At 34.4% G+C, this 16,756-nt stretch overlaps 1 protein-coding gene and 1 long non-coding RNA gene across 4 annotated transcripts in view; one reads left to right on the top strand and one right to left on the bottom strand.

Annotated features, from left to right (window-relative positions):
• Positions 1–2,471: 2,471 nt before the first annotated feature.
• On the bottom strand, positions 2,472–4,775 carry LOC109688823 (uncharacterized). Of its 2 annotated transcripts, XR_002212653.2 has the most exons (4): positions 4,650–4,775; positions 3,773–4,029; positions 3,102–3,169; positions 2,472–2,941 (listed from the first exon to the last, which is right to left on the bottom strand). It is a non-coding gene; the product is annotated as an uncharacterized lncRNA (long non-coding RNA). The 2 variants fall into 2 exon arrangements; XR_012435689.1 differs by lacking the exon at positions 3,102–3,169 and having other exon boundaries at positions 2,528–2,941.
• Mettl14 (methyltransferase 14, N6-adenosine-methyltransferase non-catalytic subunit) overlaps positions 4,776–16,756 on the top strand; it is a 25,814-nt gene continuing 13,833 nt past the window's right edge. Inside the window, exons 1-7 of one of the 2 annotated variants that reach the window (XM_074041627.1) lie at positions 4,776–4,982; positions 7,372–7,460; positions 8,118–8,205; positions 9,496–9,576; positions 9,923–10,010; positions 12,265–12,355; positions 13,694–13,835. In XM_074041627.1, coding sequence (XP_073897728.1) covers positions 4,917–4,982; positions 7,372–7,460; positions 8,118–8,205; positions 9,496–9,576; positions 9,923–10,010; positions 12,265–12,355; positions 13,694–13,835 — 645 coding nt within the window. In that variant the 5' untranslated portion in view covers positions 4,776–4,916. Of the gene's footprint in view, positions 4,983–5,033; positions 5,595–7,371; positions 7,461–8,117; positions 8,206–9,495; positions 9,577–9,922; positions 10,011–12,264; positions 12,356–13,693; positions 13,836–16,756 lie in introns of those variants that run through there. The other variant, XM_074041628.1, reaches the window with a different exon arrangement.

Here is a 16,756-nt window from a genome sequence, read left to right as displayed (position 1 = left end):
GGGGACATGATGGTGTTTGCTTCTTATTTGGAAAGTCTAAAATGCTAAAGAATGGTTGATGGTTGCTTAGAGTTGTGAGAAAAAGAAGAATGTGGATGTTTAGAGTGACCATTTCATAATAGTATCTCAGGTTTTACTGAATAGTAGGAGCAAAGAATCTGTTGGCAAAACAATGTGGTTTTCACATGAGCCAATTGTGAGTTACTCACTTAAGGAAGCCAGCATGGGTCTGGTGTGGTAATGCACACCTGTAATCCCAGCACTGAGGAGGCTGAGGAAGGAGGATCACAAAATCCAGGCCAACCTCGATTACACAGAGAGAGCCTGTCTCAAGAAAACAAAACAAAACAAGAAAAACAAAAAAGGAAGAAAGAAAAAAGTGCAAAAGAAGACAAGGTAGCACGGAATCAGGATTGTCTTGGATTTGCTCCAAGGTGATATAGTCCTTGAAGGGAGTCCTTGAAGAAAGGGGTGAATAGTCCTTGAAAAAGAAGACAAATAAAGACAAGTAGGAACTGAGATGCTTCAGCTGTTCTCATGGAACCCATAGTGTGAGTAGAGTGGGTCATGGAAGAACCTATGAAAATGTTCATGAGAAAGAGAATTGATTTTAACCATCTGCCAAGCCCAGAGAGTTCCAATGCTAGGTCATGAAGACAGTACCAATTTAGTTAGAACTTTCCTCTTAAATTACTTCCATTAAATCCTCTTCCTTAAATTCTAAATCTAAGTGGGCTGTGTTCTTCCATCTCTATTAGCCATACTGCTTTCTTCATGTCTCCAATGGACATGAGCAACAAAAGAAGTCTGAACTCTACTGCTACAAAAAAATTTTGACCCTGTATTTTGATTCCTAAACATAGACTGAAACTTAAATAATCAAACAACTGTTACTAACATCTAAAAAGAAAAGGCTCAGAAGGCTGATTGAGTTTTCATCCAGGGACAGGTAGAACCAGCCCCATAGAAAGGGTGGCAGAAGAAAAAAGTTAGTTTTATAATTGTACACTATGAGTCCTGATTGTTCAATATTCTAAATAAAAAGGTAATTTTCCTATATACCTTAACAAAGTTTTTCTGAATTATATATTAGCATATTTTTGTGTTTGAGCATAAATGTGTATTAAATGTTTTCTACTAGATACAGATATGGTAGTTTCTTATTTATAATACAGTAGTCAATATTTTTTTCTTGATGGGGTTTGAACTCAGGGCTTTGTGCTTACATAGCAGAAGCTCTATCACTTGAGTCACACCTCCAGTCCATTTTGCTGTGGTTATTTTGGAGATGGAGTCTTGTGAACTATTTGCTTGGGCTGGTCTCAAACCCTGAGTCTCCTGATTTTAGTCTTCCAAGTAGCTAGGATTACAGGCATGAGTAACCAGCACCCAGCTCAGTTCCCAGTTTTCTTGAAACATAAAACCATGTATTTTAGCTTATTGTATACAAGGTTCAGATTTTAGAAAAAAATGGCAGAACAATTACAGCTGGAAATTTAAGTTGGAATCTAGTTCCTATTAAGGATTACAAAATGTCCATTTATTTCTAGCTTTTGTGACCACTGGCCAAAACTGTTTTTCCTCTTCTAAATTTCGCTTGAATTTATTGTACATTTCACCCATAAGTAGATGGGAGAAAGAGCAGTGAAATTAATTCCAATGAGAGGAAATTCTAAATAATCACTGGCTGGCCAAATGAGCACTAATTCTAAATCACTCTTAAGTCCTCTGATATAAATGCCCAGAGACTAGTGGAAAGCCTGCAATAAACAGCAACCCCAGTGACTTCTTTTGGATAAGCTTGTTCATAATCTGAAACAGATTTAGCCTGTTACATAATTTGACTTCAGTATCCTTCTTTTGAGTATACAATGAATACCTTTCATACTCATTTGAAAGTTAATTCTTCGTGGTAAAAGTTATAGTATTTGTATTGGCTACAATAATATTACATATCTTGTAAAGAATATATAACTCAATTTTACAGTGGTTTGTTATAAAGTAAAAAAATATAGTATTCTGATTCAAAGATCTAGTGTAGTGGCTTTCTTTATAATATTTTTTAAATGGTACAAAGATCAATGATACTTTGTAAATTCTAAGAACAGATTTTTTTACTTCTTTTTTGGTTATAAAGTGATTAAAATATTTAAAACTTCAAACAGATCTCTGAAAAACAAGCAGGACTTACTGGTGATATTATACTATCAATGTCACTAAGTACAGATTTTATTTTTGATCCATCACAGAATGCACTTTCTAATTGTTTTTATCATTTCAAATTCAGCTTCAGAAAGAAGAAAATACCTAACTTCAAAGTAAGAATTAAGTAACAAAGACAAATTAAAAAATAATGTTAAGTATTAAGGCTGTTAGTTGGAATAAGCTGCAATGCAGAATTTCTTTGAACACCATAAAGTAAACTCCAAGAAGTATTTGCTTCATAAACAATTTCATTTCTTATGTAACAATTTCATTTCTTATGTACTATGATTTCCTTAGAAAGATCTATACATGCAACTTATATGTATAGCTATTTCACTAAACCTGACAAGTTTTTAATTCAATATTTTCTATAACACATAGAGATTCAGTGTCTTAGGCCATTTTTAGAATATTTTTATTAGGATATATTCATTATACAGGAGGATTCATAGTGACAATTCTGATTAGATTTATATTGTATATTATTTACATTGCCCCCATCCTCTCTCCCCCTCAACTCCCTCCTGCCCCACATAAAGCAATTGCAAGAAGTTTCTTAGTTCTGTTTCATACAGATATATGAAGTCTATCTTCTGTATACTGTCACCTTAATCTTCATAGGCCATTTTGTGATGCTTTAACAGAACAAATTTGTTGGCCTGTTGTTCTGGAAGCTGGGAAGTAAAAGATCAAGGGTCAGTATCTAGACAGCAGCTTCTTACTACTTGGTGCATGCCTGAAAGAAGAGGGGCAAGTGAGGGAAAGAGAAAGGAAGAGGGAGAGACAGAGAAAAAAGACAGGGATTAAACTTGTCCTTTTATAATGAATTTACTTTTTCAATAATTCACTTATAGAATGGTGCTCTCATGGCCTAGTCACATTTCAAGAGGACCCACCTCCTAATGCTGTTACACTGGGGATTAAGTTTCCAACATGTTTTTTTGGGGACACATTCCAATGTGTCCTGTTAAAGAAAATAAATATAAAAAGACAAATTACTTTTATTTTAAAGGATTATTTCACTCTACTAATTCCTTAATGACTCTTATGCTGCCATGATAAGATGTTACTGATGGGCATTACAGTATCTTAATGGCTTAAGTGTTTTAAAACTCATTGGTGGAAGGCAGATGTTAGAATTATACCCCTTTCTTTGTAAAGACTGCAATAAAACCCTCTCATATTCCAATGGCTTTTAAATACTATTATGTAGGAGACATCTGCATCCTTATCAGTTCAGGTTCCAGGTAGGAAAACAAATCTTTCAAAATATTTTAAGACACCATGTATTATGGAGAAAATAGTTACATAGGTGTTGAAGCCTAGAAAAGCAAAAAGGGGAAATTTTCTAATTAAATCAGAAACTCTTGTGAGATGGCTACCAGTCTGGTAGGACAGAAGATGGAGGCAGTATTTTCAGAGCACAGATCAAATTCATTGCTGGGGGTATCACCTGAGTGTGTATGGTGTGGAGCTGCTTAAGCTAGGTGTGGACTGTAAGGGATCTATAGCCATTTCCCTGGATTCCAGAATAAAGAGTAAGAGAAATTAAAAACAATAGCTTTACCTTGTTCCACCTTCTCATTGTGACTGTGTCTCCTTTAGCAGAATTTTACTGGAAGCTAAATAACAAGATTTGGAAATGTAGTTTGGAGACTCCCAGCTGAACCACCATCTCAGAGCAGAGTGTATGTAAGTAGCCTACACAGCACCGTGAGGCAGGGGCATGGCAGAAATCCTCTAGACAATGAACTCCATAGAGAAAAGCTGACTCCTTTGATATTTAATAGACATCAAAGACTCCAGAGTCTATCACAGTACCTGCTGTATAAAATGATTAGTTAGCATTAAATATTGAATGAACAAATGCCTATTCCCCTCATTGGCAAATAGTTTAAATCAGTACTTAAAATAACAACTAAGTAATGCAACTGATTTTTAAAGAAACACATTTCAACTATTATGTTTAAACATGTTACAATATATGCCCCTTGGAAGTTAATATTTTTTTTCAGAGTGCTGCCATTATTCAAGGAATTTTTTAGAACGCCTCTTTTGAAACTAGTTTTTGAGAAATACATGATACACTTTCAAGGCTCTGTGTGCCGGGTGCTGTTTATTCTTTAAATTTTCCCAACTCTGTGAAGTGCCCTCTTATTGTTCCCATTTTATAAAAGAGAAAACTGAGGCTCACGGGTATGGTTGACTAGCCAAGGTAACTCAGTGAGAGGCCAGGGTTCACTTCTAGGAAATCTGGTTTGAGTTAGTGCTCCGGGAAACAACACAAAATAGGAATACGGCAATTTTTAAAACGTCAAGACTGGCAACTAGGTAACTAACTAATGAAAAGCAAACCAACACTTCGGAACAGTGTTGATAGACCCAGGCAGCCTGATGTCCTTAAGAAAGAGAGAGAAGAAGTGAGAAGCCAGCCAACCGCCCACCTCCGTCTTAACCATCTAGGGCGAGCGACTTCCAACAGCTAAGACCGGCAGCATCCCTCACTGGACTTCATTCAGTTGGCGTCAAATCGCGGCGACCAGGAGGCGGGACTTCCGGATCAGGCTGGGCCAGTTCCGGCCGCGCCGGAAATCCCTACAGAGGAAAGGGGCCTTCGGGGTCAGAAACGCCCAGAGGATAGTGTGCGCCGCAGACTCAAAAGAAAGATTGAACAGGGATTTATTCGCGAGTGACAGAGCAGGAGTTGGGACATGGATAGTCGCTTGCAGGAGATTCGAGAGCGACAGAAGTTACGGCGACAGCTACTTGCTCAGCAGGTCCGCGACCCAGGGTGGCCAATGTGGGGAGGGATCGCGAATGCGCGTGCGTGGCTGCCCTCTCCAGCTTTCTCCGTGCGCTCCCTAGCTTCGGCTGTCAAGGTCTTTCCAGGTCTTGGTACCCTGATTTCTGAGTCTCCCCTTGTTCTCGTCTCCTGCGGTTGAGTTTCTGTCGAGGTTTCAGCCACCTGTGGACTCCCGCCAGCTGTCTGTCACAGTCTTGGTCTTTGTAAATAAATTACCCCAGTTAACGAAAGGATAAGTAACTTGCCATCCCCTACATTTCTCTTCACTATTTAAATGATCTCCTGTGTCTTGTCTTTCCTCATAGTCAGCACCAAATTCTTGAGATTTATTTGGAAATAAGTTTACATAGTATTTTTGGGGGGGTCGTTTCGAAAGACTGCATTAGAAATAGCCTAAGTGTAAATTTTAGTTCCTGCATCTCATGCAGAATCCACAGCTAATATTTGAATTCTTACTCTATATTTGTTACAACTTCCTGAAATAAGTATTATCTTCACGTATTGAATAATGAAATAGATTTTAGAGGAAGTAATTTTGCCCCTAGTCATTCACTTCTCACCAGCAAATGGAACAAATGGAACACAGGTTTGTCTCACCAAAGTTTGTTTTCTAAATCTGTCTCCTTCACTAAGTTTTGTGGATGAGTACGTTAGTGCTTGCTAGTTAGTAGAATACACATGCAGAGAATACAGATGCGCACATAATTCTCGGTAAAATCATTCTCCTTTCTATTCTGCCAAACAGGTTAATAACAGTGATGGGGGAAATGCTCAAAGGCTTTACTGACGTGTCTTGCTCTTATTTTCCGTGCTAAATTTTGGTCTTATTAAATGATAATCTGAAGCTCGTCTTCTTTATGATCTGATGAATACTTTTGTGGCATCCTGTTTAAAAAACAGGAATTTGAAATCAGTTCTGTTCTTTGTGCCTCTGCCATTAAAATGTAGGCCAAATCAGGTATCCTTTCTAAGTCTTCTTTTTCCCAACTGTTATCATATGTTCAGAAGTATTTAGTGGTTCTTTATTGCCACAACAACTCTTTTAATACTGAGTTCAAAATTCTATTTGATTCAAAAATACATTCAGTAAACAATTATTTGGTGAGTGTTTTAGAGCAAATACAAAGGACTGTAGCAGGTGTTAGTAAATAAATTATGAATAAGAGGTAATCCCTATCCTCAAAGAACTTAAAAAATGTATAAAATTTAATAACTTAAATTTTAATAACTGCCTGGCATTTAGTAAGTGCTAAGTATATGTCAGATTTTGCTAAGCATGCATTATCTGACCCTACAAGTCAGATGCCCTGCATTTTATAGATTAAAAAATCTCCTGTGATTTAAGTTACATGCCCAGGGCTATAATACTGGTAAGTTTGCATGCTGTAGTTTTAACATAGCCCTTTTCAAACTTTCTAGTAAGACTGTCTCCTGGTCGTTTGGTTGGATATGAATCATTCCTCTTCAGTAAGCATGCCTTATATAATCAATGATAGACATCGAAGTTACCAAATAATTTCAACCTTATTCATTTCTTTTTCTCTATATGAACAAAGCATACTGATTTATTACTCTTCAGAACGTGATTTATACAGCATATACTTTAATATTTTTAAAAACTGTTCTTTTCTTCTGAATTCTATCTACCTTTCATGGTGCAACCCAAAACTTAGTAATGAAATCTGTACTGATCTCCTTGGTTGGGGCTCTTTTTCTGAGCTTTCATTACCCTTACTTTTGAGTCTGTTACTAAATACAAATTAATTGTTGTATAGAATATAGACAATCTGAGTGCAGCTTTTGCATTTGTCTTCTGTTGGGTTAATCTTCTATCCCAATATTGCTTCTTGCACAAAGTAGGCTTTAATAAACATATGTTGATTGATGAACTATCATAGTAGAGCACAAAATGTATGATTGGCTTTTGTCTGCTGGGTGCATTGATATAGTAAGTAAGCCCAGACCATGATGGTGGCAGCTGATGCTACTACCATCTGACTCAAACTAGCATTTTCTTTTAACTTGGCTAAAATTAAGTGTCTTAATTTGAAATATAAACAAAAGCATACAATACTGTTCCAACTGGAAAAATAATTCCTAATTAACATGATTTTGTGTTTCTAGTTTGCCCTGCAAACTAATTGTTGTGTGAGTTATATGTGTTGGCTTTTTTTTTAGTGGAACTGGGGTTTGAACTAAGGGCTTTGCACTTGTAAAAGAGGTGCTCTACCACTTGAACCATGCTTCCAGTATTGTTTGTTTGTTTTTTTAAAAAATACTTGATGTACTAAATTGTACAACAAATGCCTACAAAGGCCATTTAATGCACTGTGATCTGAATTTTGTTCTTTGTCTCTTTTTAGTTAGGAGCTGAAAGTGCTGATAGCATTGGTGCTGTGTTAAATAGCAAAGATGAACAAAGAGAAATTGCTGAAACAAGAGAAACTTGCAGGTACATTGAATAATTGTTTTTTAGAGATGTGTTAATATTTTGAAATGGCCATTGTTTTTCAAATCGCCATAGGTACGAATGTTGCTATGAAAAGCATCCAAATGATAATTTCGGAAATACTGATTTTTAGTGTCAGCTCATGAATTACAAAATATTTATTTTCTGAATACAGTAAGTTCTCATTTATAAAATAATTAAAATAGGTTGTTAGACTAAGAGTTAGCTTGCATACCAGAAAAAATTGTATTTTTAATTATAAATTATAATTTTTATAAATCTATAAGAGAAAATTTACTTTGCCCTAAAAGTGATATTCATTTCCTAGTTGAGAAAGCATTTTAGAATATTTCAAGTACTATATAGTTTATCAGTTTGCTTAAGACAGATTAAAATAATATATAATATTTCTTTTTTAATATACCCTTTGTAACTGCCTTTTTTCTTAGTGGATCACTTTCTCATAAAAATAAAGTACAGAATTGTCAACTAATCAGGTTGTCTGACTTGGGATGATTTATAAACTTGGTAAACAGATACTATTTAATCAGGAAAAGTTTGTCTTGTTCTGTTCTTATAACCTGTTACTTAATAATGCCAGTAGATGGATATATGTATCTTGTATGTGTTTGTATGTGATACTTCCATTTTAATTTGCAGAGCATCCTATGATACTTCTGCTCCAAATGCAAAACGTAAGTATCTGGATGAAGGTGAGACAGATGAAGACAAAGTAGAAGAATACAAGGCAAGTAGAAAATGATAGTTTTATGTTCAAGATAAAATAAATTAATTCTTATAATAATTGATTCACAATTAGGAAAACAAATTTGATGGCAAGCTAAATTTTAAGCTGTGCAGTAGCACATGCTATCAGTTAAATTAAGGCCTGTATGTCACTTTCCTCCTTTTATCTAAGAGTTGTGTGACTTATATTTGATTGTGTATATAACACATATTAGCATAATATCTGATAAACAATAGCAATATTTTTGAAGAAGAGCAAAGAGATAAGTGTATCAGAAATTTAAAAAAACTGAATCAGATTTTGAGACTGCAGACAACTCTTTTGAGAGAGAGACAACTCTTTTGAGTTGTCATATTCCATATTAACAATATAGAACAGTACAGTTAAAACATTTTGAGAACTCATGGTCTACATAATAGTTGTGCAATCATTTCTGAAAGAGGCCCAAGAAAAACCCGACTTCTAAATTACAGTATTTATTTTAAAGTGCTATGAATGAAAAAATTTACAAGTCAATTGTACATGTTTTTTATAGAAAAGAATGAACATCTGTAGAATGTTCAGTGATATGATACCTAATCTCATGAATACTTTCTCACATTACATTTTGATTTATGTTTATATGTAGCATAAATATTTATGATTATATTAGGCCAAACGTACATAATTGCTGATATTCTAACATTCTAACATTCTTGACCTATGAAAACAGTAGCGTCGTAGGGTTCAGTGTAGTCATCATTCATGACTCAAGGTAAATTCTAACATTTATAGTATTATATATTAGGTAAATAATTCTAGACAATTGAGTCAGCAAAACATAACTTACAATAATCATTATTCATGATAATGACAAGGAAATTTTAAAAATATATATTTTTTTGGTGACCCTGGGGTTTGAAATCAGGGCCTCACACTTGCTAGGCAGGTGCTCTTACCACTTGAGTCACTCCACCAGCCTTTTTTTGTGGTGGGTTTTTTTGAGATTGGGTTTTGAGAGCTATTTGCCTGGGGCTGGCTTTGAACTGTGGTCCTCCTGATCTCTGCTTCTTGAGTAGCTAGGATTACAGGTATGAGGCACTGGTGTCCTGCTAAATTTTTTATTTTATTGTAAAAATAATCAGCTAGTTAGATCTAGTGATAAGAAACCAAACACTTTAATGTTTTACTTTAATGCTAATTTGAGACATTGTATATCTTAGGGAAATAAAATATGATGAGTCTTAAGATAGGATAATTAAAGAAATAGACTATTTATATTAACTGTTTCCTTAATCTTCCTTTTTCAAGGATGAACTAGAAATGCAACAGGAAGAAGAAAATTTGCCATATGAAGAAGAGATTTACAAAGATTCTAGTACTTTTCTTAAGGTAAAATAAATAATTTTCAGATTTATAACTTTACATTTAAGTTCTGTTTCTGAAAAAGTTTTACATACCCATTTGTCTTCCTGTTTTTTCAGTTATTGAGAAATCACTGTAATAAAATAAAGATCATTTAAATTACTTACGAAATATACATGGGATATTTGGCTGTTTAGGATGAGATAATGTTGTGTTAATGTCAGCAGACATTGAAGAATGAGTCTGTCAGTAGTGTTTTCAAATATTACTACTTTTAAAAATCTCATATTTTGACTTCATAATGAAAAACAATGCACAAAGTCAGTGTGTCTGCCATCAGAGTGCATGCTGTTAATTTTGACCATTTCTTTAGGGAACACAGAGCTTAAATCCCCATAATGATTACTGCCAACATTTTGTAGACACTGGACATCGACCTCAGAATTTCATCAGGGACGTAGGTATGTCAGATTTGTTTGGACTTTTATTTTGTTGATTATTGATTATATGCATATGATCCATTTCATAGATCCATTTCATAGATTATTTCTAACAAAATTACTTTTCCCAGTTTTCCAATCTCAGTGCTTTCAGTACACCTTTGTTTTCATAAAGCAATGTTGTTTTTTCTTTCTTTCTTTCTTGGATAATTTATATGTCATAGAATTAACCCACTTAATGGGTATAATTCAGTGTTCTTTTAGTGTCACCACAGGGTTGTTGGCAGCTATTACTGCAATCTACTTCAGAACATTTTTCTATAAATTTGTGTATTCTGAACAGTTCATATAGTTGGACTCGTACAGTATGTGGTCTTTTGTGACAGGCTTCTTTCACTTAGCATAAAGTTTTTAAAGGTCATTAGTGCTGTAGCATGTATTAGTTCATCGTTTCCTTTTATTACCAAATAATAATGTAGTATATGCCTGTGTGTGTGTGTGTGTGTGCTTATTACACATATAAAGCATTCTGTTAATCCATTCATTTGGATTTGTACTTTTGAGATGTTGGGAACAATGCATATGCATATTTATGTAAAAGTTTTTATGTGGACATATGTTCCTATTTCTCTTTGGTGTATTATACCTAGGATTGGAATTGCTGAATTGTATGGTAATTCATTTTGTTTTCTTATTTTTTTTGTCGTATTTTAACTTATTTTGTATTTGGTTCTTTCCTTTTTGAAGGTGGTACTTCTTTGTTAACTTTTTGAAGGTCTACACAAATGTGTTTCAAATCTGCTGCTCCATTTTACATACCTACCAGCAGTGTAGAAGGATTCCAGTATCTTCACATGTTGGACACTTGCTATTAAGTCTCTTACCAGATGGATGATTTGCAAATATTTTCTTCCATTCTGTTAGTTGTCTTTCTACTTTCTTGATAATATCTTTGTAGCACAAAGTTTTGACTTGAGTGTAATACAACTTTTCTTTCATTCTTTGTAAGAAATTCTACTTCTGAACTTGAAACTAATTTCATTGTTATAAACTGAATTTAAATGAAGCATAAAAAGTTATAAGTTATATGCATATTTGAGTATAAACCTTTGTGCTCTTAAGACACTTTTTTTTTTTTTTTGTGGTACTGGGGTTTGAACTCAGGGCCTCGTGCTAGCTAGGCAGGCACTCTACAACTTGAAGAACTATGCTAGTCCTAAAACACTTGTAAGACAAAGAAAATATATGTATAAAAGTATTAGAGATTGAGAAAAAGTTGTATGAATGCATTTGTATCAGGTGGAGTTTGAATTTAAAATTAAGAAGTAAAATACATTATGTTTAAGCAACAAAGAACCACTGAACATTTTTGAATATAACTTGATAAAAGAACCTGTGGAAAAGAGGCTTAGAGAGGATACCTGATTTTTTCAAAATCTTCATGTCAAGGGACAAAGAACAGAACTGAGTTTTAAATCCACATTTTAGGCAGAATACCATAAATCTGTTTATCAAATGATGAATATAGGTTGCAAGTTGCTGTAGGTTGTATCTTCGGTTTTGTACATGACTGAGAACTGATGCTATTTGATGATCATAACAATCTTCAAACTTGCTTATTTGAAAAGTGATTTATACCACGGATTGAAGAAGTTTTAACATTTTTCACTTTTACTTTTGATATTAAAAATTTGATTTCTAATATAAGAGGTTTATACAATCAATAGTGTTTCTAATATGCTTCCTATGGGAGGAAAATGCACAAAAGAAAAAATGAGGCTAGGTGTGATGGTGCATACATATAATCCTAGCTACTTGAGAAATGGAGATAGGGAGGATCATGGTTCAAGGCCAGCTCTGGCAAAGAGGTAGATCCCATCTTAATAAACAAGTAGGGTATGGTGATGCAGAACTGTATTCCTAGCTATGCAGAGGGTGTTTTAGGAAGATTGTGGTCCAAAGCTGTCCCTGGGCAAAAAGCCTATCTAAAAAATAACTAAAACCAAAATAAGGGTGAGGGAGGGACTGGGTCTAGCTCAAGTGATAGAGCACCTGCCTAGCAAGCAGGAGGGTATGAGCTCAAACTCTAGTACTGCCAAAACAAAAACAAAAGAAATAAAAATGATAGAAAGAAAATACCCAATTTTTGAAGATGTGACAATAGAGTGGTGAGTGCATTGTTTTGTTTTCTTGGAAGGACTATAACCTTTGAATTCATTAATATTAACTTCAGTTGAATTGAGATTTGGAATTTGCTGTTTTTTTTCCTCTTTAGGTTTAGCTGACAGATTTGAAGAATACCCAAAACTGAGGGAACTCATTAGGCTAAAGGATGAGTTAATAGCTAAGTCTAACACTCCTCCTATGTAAGTAACTCAGTTACTCTTTGTTCTCAATTGTGGCTTAAAGTTTCAGTCTATTTATCCTATAAATTTCCTTTAAGAAATCTACATAAAACTCTGTTATTCTCATTCTTCATTATAGTAAAGTTTGTTAATTTGACACTGGTATTGAATATACGGTAGATTCTCATTTAACATTCCAGATAATTTGCTTAAAGTGCCTCTAAATGATTTTCTTACTAGAAAATTATTCAGATTTATTATATTATTTTCTTTTGTGTGTGTATATATGTGTATTATTTATTCATTTATTTTTACGGTGCTGGAGATTGAACAAGGCTCCAGGGCCTTGCACATGCTAGGCAAGTGCTGTATCACTGAGCTATATCTCCAATCAGCTTATTGTATTCTTCATAATTTGACTAAAATGCCTTAAATGACTTTTTTCCTCACAAAGTAATTTGCTTATTGAAGAAAGTTTAGAAAACTTAGATCAGGAAAAGGAGAAAAAATTTATAACTTACCATATTGAAATGTTATTCATGATAATTTGGAAGATAAGAATTCATTTTAACCTTTGCTCAACAGAATAATGTTTTCCTCAGAAATGTATATAAGGTCTTTGAAATTAGCCTACTTGGAATGTTTTTAAGAATTTAATGAAAGGTATCCTCTTAGTCATTAGAAGAACCAAAAAGAAGTCTCAGTATGTGGGGAAGTCTGAGTATATTTGAATATTTGTCCTATTTAAAATATTCCTACATATGAAATATTTTAAACTTTAAATACTTTCATACATATGAAATACCTTAATTGAAGTTAGAAGTAATTTGCAGTAGGTAGTGTGCAAAGACTACTAATATTAGCAGTTTAATGAACAAACTAATAGGAGAAAATTGTATCCATATTTAGAAACTATTTCTTACAAGGAGGAATTTGAAACTTACAGACAAATACTTTTTTCTAACCTAATTACACAACTGAGAAATCAGTCATAGAGTGTTCCTTAGAAAATTCAGATGATAATAGAAAATGGGTTAGAGATTCATATCTGAGCGTAGATTTTCAGTGTAAAAATAAACAAAGAATATATTCTGGATGTAAATAGGGAATAATATGATATTTACTTTATCATGTAATTATGTCATGTCCTTGGGAAGGTATATTGTTAATGGTTTAATGTTTACACTGAAAAAGGAAGACTACATTAAAAAAAATTTAGTAACTAGCTTGTGATTACTTTGCAAATAATACTTAATTTTAATGTTTAATAATATTTAAGCAATTTCTTTCATTACCATTTGTAGGAACTTGAAAGCCTTTTCCATTTATTTATTTAGTTATTTGTCTTTAATTTAATAGGTATTTACAAGCAGATATTGAAGCATTTGACATCAGAGAACTAACACCCAAGTTTGATGTGATTCTTCTGGAACCTCCTTTAGAAGAATATTATAGAGAGACTGGCATCACTGCTAATGAGAAGTGCTGGACTTGGGATGATGTATGATGAAACTTTCTACATTGTAATGAGTTATTTATTTTTCAAATGAATATATGCTTATTTAATTAGAAAGTGAGATTATGAATACCATCCCTACTTTTGTAGGATTATAAATATGAAGTTATAGTATATATTGTAGCTGAAGGTGCATTGACACGTATTACATTATCTTTAATTTGAGTCTTCTATTTGAGGCAAAAACTGAGCAGATAGGAAGTCCTTGTCATAGAATTCTTGGATATATACCTAGGAAAGTCTAACAGCAGACAGAATGATTTGTAACTCGTTCAGCAGTTGATCAGTTTTAATAATCATTAAAGTGCATTTGTGTGCATTGTTCATTGTTTCTACTTTTTAAGGAACTTACTATATAGTACAGTATAGGTAAAGATAAGTACTAATTTCAGTATAATTGTGATTAAGTTATATTTTCCTAAAGGTTATAACTTCAGGTAGTTATGTAAAGTATCAGCTTTTATTTATTTATTTTTTTTTCATTTTTCTTTTATTATTCATATGTGCGTACAAGGCTTGGTTCATTTCTCCCCCCTGCCCCCACCCCCTCCCTTACCACCCACTCCGCCCCCTCCCTCTCCCCCCGCCTCAATACCCAGCAGAAACTATTTTGCCCTTATTTCTAATTTTGTTGTAGAGAGAGTATAAGCAGTAGTAGGAAGGAACAAGGGTTTTTGCTGGTTGAGATAAGGATAGCTATACAGGGCATTGACTCACATTGATTTCCTGTGCATGGGTGTTACCTTCTAGGTTAATTCTTTTTGATCTAACCTTTTCTCTAGTACCTGTTCCCCTTTTCCTATTGGCCTCAGTTGCTTTAAGGTATCTGCTTTAGTTTCTCTGCGTTAAGGGCAACAAATGCTAGCTAGTTTTTTAGGTGTCTTACCTATCCTCACCCCTCCCTTGTGTGCTCTCGCTTTTATCATGTGCTCATATTCCAATCCCCTTGTTGTGTTTGCCCTTGATCTAATATCCACATATGAGGGAGAACATACGATTTTTGGTTTTTTGAGCCAGGCTAACCTCACTCAGAATGATGTTCTCCAATTCCATCCATTTACCAGTGAATGATAACATTTCGTTCTTCTTCATGGCTGCATAAAATTCCATTGTGTATAGATACCACATTTTCTTAATCCATTCTTCAGTGGTGGGGCATCTTGGCTGCTTCCATAACTTGGCTATTGTGAATAGTGCCGCAATAAACATGGATGTGCAGGTGCCTCTGGAGTAACAGTCTTTTGGGTATATCCCCAAGAGTGGTATTGCTGGATCAAATGGTAGATCGATGTCCAGCTTTTTAAGTAGCCTCCAAATTTTTTTCCAGAGTGGTTGTACTAGTCTACATTCCCACCAACAGTGTAAGAGGGTTCCTTTTTCCCCACATCCTCGCCAACACCTGTTGTTGGTGGTGTTGCTGATGATGGCTATTCTAACGGGGGTGAGGTGGAATCTTAGCGTGGTTTTAATTTGCATTTCCTTTATTGCTAGAGATGGTGAGCATTTTTTCATGTGTTTTCTGGCCATTTGAATTTCTTCTTTTGAGAAAGTTCTGTTTAGTTCACGTGCCCATTTCTTTATTGGTTCATTAGTTTTGGGAGAATTTAGTTTTTTAAGTTCCCTGTATATTCTGGTTATCAGTCCTTTGTCTGATGTATAGTTGGCAAATATTTTCTCCCACTCTGTGGGTGTTCTCTTCAGTTTAGAGACCATTTCTTTTGATGAACAGAAGCTTTTTAGCTTTATGAGGTCCCATTTATCTATGCTATCTCTTAGTTGCTGTGCTGCTGGGGTTTCATTGAGAAAGTTCTTACCTATACCTACTAACTCCAGAGTATTTCCTACTCTTTCTTGTATCAACTTAAGAGTTTGTGGTCTGATATTAAGATCCTTGATCCATTTTTAGTTAATCTTGGTGTAGGGTGATACACATGGACCTAGTTTCAGTTTTTTGCAGACTGCTAACCAGTTTTCCTAGCAGTTTTTGTTGAAGAGGCTGCTATTTCTCCATCGTATATTTTTAGCTCCTTTGTCAAAGATAAGTTGCTTATAGTTGTGTGGCTTCATATCTGGATCCTCTATTCTGTTCCACTGGTCTTCATGTCTGTTTTTGTGCCAGTACCATGCTGTTTTTATTGTTATTGCTTTGTAATATAGTTTGAAGTCAGGTATTGTGATACCTCCAGCATAGTTCTTTTGACTGAGTATTGCCTTGGCTATTCGTGGCCTCTTGTGTTTCCATATAAATTTCACAGTAGATTTTTCAATCTCTTTAATGAATGTCATTGGAATTTTGATGGGAATTGCATTAAACATGTAGATTACTTCTGGGAGTATCGACATTTTTACTATGTTGATTCTACCAATCCATGAGCATGAGAGATCTCTCCACTTTCCATAGTCTTCCTCAATCTCTTTCTTCAGAAGTGTATAGTTTTCCTTGTAGAGGTCTTTCACATCTTTTGTTAGGTTTACACCTAGGTATTTGATTTTGTTTGAGGCTATTGTAAATGGAATTGTTTTCATACATTCTTTTTCCGTTTGCTCATTGTTAGTGTATAGAAATGCTAATGATTTTTCTATGTTGATTTTATATCCTGCTACCTTGCTATAGCTATTGATGATGTCTAGAAGCTTCTGAGTAGAGTTTTTTGGGTCTTTAAGGTATAGGATCATGTCATCTGCAAATAGGGATATTTTGACAGTTTCTTTACCTATTTGTATTCCTTTTATTCCTTCTTCTTACCTAATTGATCTGGCTAGGAATTCCAGTACTATGTTGAATAGGAGTTGAGATAGTGGGCATCCTTGTCTGGTTCCTGATTTTAGAGGGAATGGTTTTAATTTTTCTCTGTTAAGTATAGTGCTGGCTGTAGGTTTGTCATATATAGCTTTTATAATGTTGA

The sequence above is a fragment of the Castor canadensis genome, chromosome 9 (assembly GCF_047511655.1).
Source record: "Castor canadensis chromosome 9, mCasCan1.hap1v2, whole genome shotgun sequence".
Lineage (NCBI taxonomy): Eukaryota > Metazoa > Chordata > Mammalia > Rodentia > Castoridae > Castor > Castor canadensis.
The sequence above is the reverse complement of the archived record's forward strand: the minus strand, read 5'-3'. Positions and strand labels throughout refer to the sequence as shown.